This window comes from Chelmon rostratus, chromosome 8 (genome assembly GCF_017976325.1).
Source record: "Chelmon rostratus isolate fCheRos1 chromosome 8, fCheRos1.pri, whole genome shotgun sequence".
NCBI classification, from domain to species: domain Eukaryota; kingdom Metazoa; phylum Chordata; class Actinopteri; order Chaetodontiformes; family Chaetodontidae; genus Chelmon; species Chelmon rostratus.
Window position 1 is genome coordinate 11,094,066 of NC_055665.1, and position 8,276 is coordinate 11,102,341.

The window sequence follows — 8,276 nt, forward strand, 5'->3', positions numbered from 1 at the left end:
CAGTTCTAGTTCATCAAAGTTGGTCCGTTCCTTCATGATTTAGTCATGACTCAGTGGCGGACTCAGGCTGTCTGAGAAGCAGGGGCAAAAACAAATAAAAAGGGCACCAGGGGCATGCGGTGGGGCTCCAGCGCGCATTCACGGCGCATTTGTGGTGCAACAGATCGAGTGTGGTTTTCGGGAGCTATGTTGAACAGGACATGCTGAGGCTCAGTAGGTGGCAGTAGACTAGAGGACTGTGTGGAGGCAGTGCGTGAAAAGACTGTGGCAAAGTTTTCAGAAGAAATAAGAGCACTGCATGATATACATATAACATAACTGACAACATCATTTAGGCTTCATCTCACACCTGCAGGATCTGTTTTAACCGCTAGGATCTTAAAACCCTTCAAGCATTGTATTTGTTTACAATTACCAGGGGCTATTACTTGCCCACAAGACTTCAAGTTTGATTTCAGGATTTTATTTATTACCTCACCTTCACGTTTTAATTCAAAAATGAAGACTGGGTACACTAAAAAAAAAAAACAAATATGGAAAAAGTTTAGTGTACATTTGCATTGTAGAAGTAGAGTGTAATGTGTCATTTGTAATTGTCATACTCATGTTCTGTTTACCAGCCAAGTCGTTATCTGGATAGTTTCTTGGCAAATTTGCCTTTAGCCACTTGTTAACCACTTATCAAAAAATCCTGGTAAACCTGATTCTCTTTCCTGAACATCTACCAAGAAGTGTATCATTAAAAACACTTAACACTTACAAGGAAGATCAATCCTAAACACTGCATTTGCTTAAATATAAATTATTGTTGTGCATGAAATGTTTTTATCAAAACATTTTTTACATCCATTAAATCTCCAAAGGTTAGTGCACTTGGGTGTGTACAGAGTTCAACACCACAATGGGCATACATAAACTTCTTTCATATTTTATTTTTGTAGGAACCAGAAAACAAACAAAACGGTTTGTGGCTTGAAATCACCTTTGAACCAAACAGGCTAGTGTATTAATCTAGTGGTTCAGTTCACTACAAACACAGGTGTAACCATTTCAACCAGACTGTGTTCCAGGAGTTTGCCAAACTAAGGATAAAAATGTCATCCATAATAAACACAAAAAGGAAGTGACAGAAACAAACCAAAACAAACACAAGTGCCTCAAACTGACAATAAAACAGTAACTGGATTCACAACTTAAACTTCTTAACATAATTTTTTCCATCAAGGTCAAAAATCCTGCTTTAATACTTAGCAAGAACTATTTGAAATTTCTAAAAATATTACAAAACTCATTACTAATATCATCAGAGCTGTAACATTTTTACAACAATATAGAAAATTAAGTGCTTTCATTGCCGCTATATTTTTCTAAGAGGAGCAATGCTCGAAGCATGAAGCGGCCTTTAATATTTGGTCAAGTACAATCTACTCTTGCCAAGCAGTGCATCCGGTGTTTGGGTCAGCTTTATCATGACAGGTCAGTTTACTACAATATTCATTATTTAATAATTCTGTAATCATGAACATTGGTCTTTTGCTGTGACAGTTAACATATTCTATGAAAATACAAGTACATACACTACATATATACCATACTTTTTGAAATCATAAATTATGAATAGCAGAATTCATATACAAATCTATTCTAAATGGCCATCACTGCATACTAGCACTTATGAGCAAAAATTCATTTGAGATCAAATTAAATTTTTAATTTAGTTGGACGCTTTTGCTGTGGACACCAAATTTGTAAGTTTTAATTAAATTTAATTTAGCATTGTCGACCTTTCTGATAGCAAAACTAACAAGCTCAGATTTCTCTCAGGAAGTTGGTAATACTAACCATTTTAAGGAGACGTTAGCATTGATGTAGAAGCTTTTCCCTTTAATGTGGGAGAAAGGAAAATGCCCCACTACAAAAATCAAACTCAAGCTATAGTTTTCGCAGTGATTTCTACTTGTGTAGCAAGGCTGCAAGCAACTCACAGTACTTAAAATTAAACATTTACATTCTCCGACTTTTCAAACAAAACATAAACCGATTAAAGCCAGATGACACGAGCAAAAGCACTTGTGTGTTTTTTAATGTGCCAGAGCAGAACCAAGATCTCTGGGAAGAACAGCTTGTTTCAACCTGCACCAACTTCAAACAACAATCAATCAGTAGCTAAGCAGAAAAATATGAGAAATATGTCATTAAGTTTAAATCATGTAGGAATTCAACTTCTTAATGTATCCCCTTTGTGCCAGATTTACATTGAAGAAGAGTCACTCGTTATGACCACTTTGTAATCTTGTTACGAATCACTCATTTGTTTGACATCAAACAGCTGAATGAACGTAAGGGGGAGGGAGAGGAGACAGGTCTGTCAGCCCTATGAGTAATACACCCTCTTTAGTGACAAGCAGATCACACAGGGGTTGCCTTAGGCACAAGTCTGGAATAAACACACAAAGTGTCAACGGGTCCTAACCTAATCCAGTACAAGAAAAACAAGACTTGTGTCTAACAGCAACTTTGTCTAACCCATGAAACAGTAAACTGTGTCACACAGTGAAACTCTCTGTCCCACTTCTGACATATTTAGGTCACATAGGTAGTAAGTGGTCATCTCTCTCCTCTGGCTCTTCTTCTAAAGGTTCAGCGACCACTCCTCTGTACGCCGGGGCCTCGTTACGATTTCGTGACCGGCACACAAAGTCACACCCATCCTGTAAGAGTGGCGGGGTAAAGTTAGGGATGTTATTCCCAAAAAGTCACGAGTCTAATCTTTTTATGATGTTATATATCAACTGCTTTCATCTTACCGCTGTCAGATTGCCAACCTCCACCCAAAATGCATAATTTGGGAATTGCTCCATCCCTTTGGCTCCGACAATCAGTCGCTGGTAGAGGAAACCTCCAATGAGGTAAACAGCCAGAAGACAGAGCCCACTGAAAAAAAGAGTAGTCTTAGGATCACTGATTGTTTATGATTATATACGCTTTAAAGGATTCAGCCTGTGGGATTCGTGGCATGGTGTGGTTGCAAACTACAACCAACTGAATACCCTATCCTTTTAAAGCATGTAGGACAACCTATGGCGGCCTTAGCTTAAGGCAGAGCCAGTGTTTGGTTTGCCCATTCTGGGCTACTGTAGAAACATGGCAGTGCAACATGGCGGCCTCCATGGCAGAGGACACACTCTTTCAGCAGTTAATTTAACATGGATGACAAATTACAGGTGTTGCTGACCTTTTTGTTTGTTGTACAGTTAATTTCTAAATTTTATCATACTACTGCTGCCTACATGCACAGGAGGCAGACACCAAACACAAACAGGCACCCGCATGCCCAGTGTACCTGAATGGACATGTGTTTTGTGTTTTCAGGTGTGTTGGTTTGAACAGAGATGATTTCCAGTGCTAAAGTGCTCATCTGGAAGGAGATCATGGCCAGAAAATGCTGTTTTGAAATGAAAACATATCAGTTTGGATTTAGCCTTCCAGTTTCAGGTGATTATACAATAATTAAAACATACTTATGACTATAATATTCCATTCCTGCTAGTAGAGCCTCCTCAGTCCTACCCACTGGTCCTTTAATTAAGGGTAATGTTAGGGTCTTTGTGTTATTACAGACTGTCTATACGTACATGATGAGTATTATGGAGCCGGTGCTGAGCTGGGACTGAATAACTGGGCACACTGCATTGGAGTCCAGCTCAAACAGGTAGAAACAGTCTTGCTCCCTCTCTCTGTCCTCCAGCACCACCGACAGTGGGCCCTGGGAGTGAGATGGAGAGAGACAAAGGTAAACTCAAGGCAACGCACACTAAGGGAAAGAGAAAGGGTGCAAGACTACATATGAAACAGGAGAAACTTGGGCCATGTTCAGACCTGTGTGATTCATTCCTGATTTTCTAGGTAGGTCGTGTACTCTGATCTGGTGGTCTTACCACGTCCACGCTCCTGTCGCAAGAGATCATGACAATGGCTTTCCTCTTTTCCTTGGAACAGTGGGCATCATATGTGTCACCGTCTTTGTAGATCAACATCACCCAGTCACCTGCAAGGGCAGTAAAGTATAAAAACAGTCCAGACACAACACTGATCTACAGCAACCCTATGAAATCGTTAGTCCCATGTTCAGTTAACTCAAGAATGAACAGTAAATATGTGATGATTCTCAGTCATCCAGGTCATGGTTGTCCAAGGAGAGTTGAATCAAAAACAGTTAACAGTTCTTAAGCTTTTTTGGGCTTATTATGCTCATTGTCCCAAACAATAATGTAATTCTCCAACCTGAGATCCCATAGATGGTCATCATTCACACACAGGCTGCAAGCATTCCATCAAAACAAAGTCAGGGTAAATTAGGATGAAATAAAAAATGACTTTCCAGACACTTACTTCCTCCTATGGCCTGTGTTGAATTATAGGATCCAATCACTGTTGGTTTATTTTTTGATTTAGTGTCCAACTGAACAACCCCAGCTCCTGGAACACCCGCTGCGTCTCCACACAACTGGAACACATATGTGTAACTCTCTTTTTCATTCTCGGTCACTACTGTAAAGCTGTCAACATGAGAACAAATCCCAAGAAATAATTAATATGTGAGACAGATGGCAAAAAACAAACAATACAAAAGGACGATTGTTGATTTTCTGATTGATTAAATGCAATCCAGAAATAACTTACTGTCATTTTGATGGCACTGAATCTGCAGTTACACAATTGAGTCACTTACTTCTTATGGGCAAGCGGCTCCAGTCGACTGAGGACTTTTCGTTCTGACCCAGACTCAGAGGGCAGTTTGCAGCTCTTGGTGCTGTCACTGGTGTACACCCCACTCCCACAAAGGACAAGCTGAACAGCAAGGGTCCACACTAGGAAGGACCCTCCATTCCTACTATTGACCACCTGGCAAAAAAAAGACGATTATTTCATTCATCATGGATTTTAAAGGAAATTTACTTACTATTCCTTTGAAATTAGGGTTGGACAGTTTAACAATATTTATACATATATGTTTATCTGCCATCACAGATTGTTACCTGTTGTTTATATTATGGTAGTATAAACGTGGTGGTATTACGGTTAGACTGCTGGTCAAACAAAACAAGCTTTCTGAATGCATCACCTTAGGTGCCAAATTATAATGGGCATTTGGCACTATTTTCTGACATTTTCTAGAAAGAGAAAACACTTGGCAGATAAATCTATAATGAAAATAATGGTTAATTGCAGCTCTAATCATTCTGACATTTCTGCAGTAGGCAAAGCTAAATCAATGAATAGTGCTACTGCTTTGTAGCAATATCAGCTTATCTTCTGAACTTTGCATCAGTTTGATAAAGTATCTTGATTTATCAGGCATTTTATTCCCTGAATAACCAAAACAGACAATCCTGTCTGATTATTTCATCCCTAAACTGCTTCTCAATTAACTTTTACAGACCATACACTATATCAATATATTACATATAGCAAGAAAGAGGATTGTTTCCATGTGGTCTGCAAATTAATTTGATATTGTATATCTCTTGTTCACTGTAATCGACTTCAGCATGCTAATTTAATTGCTACCTGAATGAAAAACAGAAGTAGGAAGAAACGACATCTCCATTTCTTGGAAAAAGTATTTTAAGTGTGGGCTACAATATGCAAGGACAGAAAAAACGAAAAAATACGTGCACCCTAATTGTGTAACTGGGAAACTGAGTTGTGCAACCGCATCTTTATAAGTCTTCACTGAATATACAGCATGTACATGCAAAATGTCTGTTCATCTCCGCGTGAGGCAATAAGTTTTCCTGAGGAAGCACAGCCAGTTGAATATACCTCTCCGAACAGCTTAACAGAGTTCAATTTGTGGCTGTATTGTGCACCTACCTTCATGACTTCTTCTATTGTAAATGAGTGTAAAAAGCTTCTTTGTTAGTTACAGTTTAACAAAGATAAACTGACAATACTTGTAGCCAGTTGGTGATGTAGTGAGCTTCCTCACGCTAACATCGCTTCCTGGTTTACTTATTCAACAGTAAAGCTGCTATTTTGTTACGCAGATAAAACAAAGTAAATCTGCATGTGGTCAGTGCCCGTTGCTAGCTGTACGCTTGTCTGTCCTGGACACTAAACGCGCCTTTCCACAAATTATGTGAAGAGTCATCCAGGAGGCTAGCAGGCTACACACAGGAGCGTTGCGGAGTGCGGAAGTGAAACTAAACACACACGCGCATGTGACCGTCCGAATGAAGCGGAACCAATGAGCTGCAGCTGCATCGTCACGCACCCACGTCACGTGACTAGAGACTTTCGGATGAGCTGGAAAGAGGAAAAGCTCAAACATGTCATGTCTTTTTTTTGTGTGTTTTACTGTGTGCCTCTTAACAATTTGCACCCCTGTCAACGCTGCACAAACATCTGCTTAATCATCATTTGATCTGATTCAGCCATTTTTTCTATTGAAGTAAATGTAGTATTTAAAAAATAGCAGAATTTTATTGTATTTTTCACACAAACTTAAAATCTGTTACCTCGATCCTCATCAATTTTCACATTAGGGTTTAATATAGGGTTGTTCCATGGGTCTCCTCAGAACTGTTGCCATTGATTTTATAAAAGTGTTGGTACACACAATTGCCAGTTTTCTTTAGGTATACCATGCTAAAACAAATGCAGTTGAATACAACAGCCCTGCAGTAAAACCTACCTGAAGGTTATAATGCTCAGTTTTCTTCAGAGAGGTGTTAATTCAGCTTTTTGGTTATTTGGAGGCTGTAGTGAGTGGACTCAAATGTATTGCATTATACTCAGCGGTGCTTCTAATATTTAATCTACCCTCAATGATAGTAGGGTGCGCAAAATGTTTTCATCATCACTCAGTATTATGCAATACAGTTTAACAGGGCCACAAACTACAAATGAGGCAACATCATATTTTTTAAAAAAAGAGAGGTCAAATTATGTTTTTATTGCTGTTTGACTTTGGGTGATTGTGTTGATGATAATGTAGACACTGGTCTTATAGCATTTTTGGTATTGATGTCATCTAATCATCTGAACGCCTTTGTCTTGACAGTATTTAAGGACTTGGACTTAGTGTAATACTTGACTTTATATACATAGATGTGATTTAATTTCTCTCTAACCATACTAAAGTAAACTACAGCCTCCAAAATGACCATAAAGTTGATTCAACGGCTCTCTAAAACACTTTTTAACAAAAACAAAAAGTTACAGTCTTCATGGTGGCAGGATTTATTGTACGGCTGCTGTGGTATACTGCATTAATTTTATTTTTGTGTATCAGATTACCAAGAAATGGCAGCAACTGAGTGCATTTTGTCACTGAAATTGCTTGGGAATATGTAATCACCTACTTAAGAAAGACCTGTTGTTAAAATAATGTATGTGTGTATTTGACTGCATGGGAAACTATGTGTGTAGGACAATTTGCTCTGGTGTGAATTAAATGCTTAGGCAGATACAGTTATGTTAAGTCTTACAAAGTAGAGTACCGGTTAGTCCAGTTTCAATTGCAGCAGCATTTCTCAAGTGCATTAGCAACCACAGATGGCTACACTAAGCTTATTTTCTATACAGTGGTCTGTGCTGGTCATCCTGACAACTTCAATTCATCAAGGATTTGAATACAGGACAGCCTTTAACCTGTTAGGAGTTTGGTTAATTGACATTCCTGAAACAGTGCCCCATTCTTCTAATCAAAACCCAATTTGTAAAAATCTAAAAGCACTGTTTAAAATGATAAGATTTACGATGATGAACATTCCTCAGTAGTGTATGTGTTTACTCAGTGAATGTTTGCACAATTACCTTCGGAAGGACACAGTCGAAAAAATCCATGGCAAGAGAATTTAAAGTTCGGATTGTGATTAATGGGCATTTAGACAGAGCAGTGCTAGCTGTAGCTGAAGCTGTAGCTTCATATTTACTGTACAGACATGAGAGTGGTGTCAATTTTCTTGTATTCATATGTCTATTTGAATGATTCCTTTAAACAAGAAGTAGCCATATACTATATTAGGTACAGCTAGCTAAAACTGATGCCCTCATTGATATAAATGGATGGGCAAAATACCTAAAATATAATGCAGTATAATTCAGCAGCATCACAAAGTACAGTCTACAAAATAACCAGAAAATTAAACATTATACCCCTCATGAAGGTGCAGAGATGTGTTATTAGTTTTAACTAGGTGTACCAAATAAACTGGCTGCTTTAAAAGTGGCTAAATGTAACAAATGAAGTGAAACAACAGTGAAGTCAA

The 8,276-nt window shown here is 38.5% G+C and overlaps 1 protein-coding gene across 1 annotated transcript; it reads right to left on the reverse strand.

Annotated features, from left to right (window-relative positions):
* Positions 1-913: 913 nt before the first annotated feature.
* On the reverse strand, positions 914-6,187 carry m6pr (mannose-6-phosphate receptor (cation dependent)). The gene is made up of 7 exons (XM_041942078.1): positions 5,878-6,187; positions 4,733-4,905; positions 4,393-4,559; positions 3,939-4,048; positions 3,636-3,766; positions 2,808-2,934; positions 914-2,711 (listed from the first exon to the last, which is right to left on the reverse strand). Exons 1-7 carry the CDS (start codon positions 5,881-5,883, stop codon positions 2,589-2,591), a joined length of 837 nt encoding a protein of 278 aa, XP_041798012.1. The 5' UTR covers positions 5,884-6,187; the 3' UTR covers positions 914-2,588.
* Between the last annotated feature and the right edge of the window lie 2,089 nt (positions 6,188-8,276).

What these genes read in the sequence shown, in the direction of transcription:
- m6pr (XM_041942078.1), bottom strand. An exon ending in AACACAGGCCATAGGAGGAA is followed by an intron (nt 4,049 to 4,392) that starts GTAAGTGTCTGG and finishes CTGCCCTTGCAG; the next exon opens with GTGACTGGGTGATGTTGATC. An exon ending in AGGTTGGCAATCTGACAGCG is followed by an intron (nt 2,712 to 2,807) that starts GTAAGATGAAAG and finishes CCACTCTTACAG; the next exon opens with GATGGGTGTGACTTTGTGTG.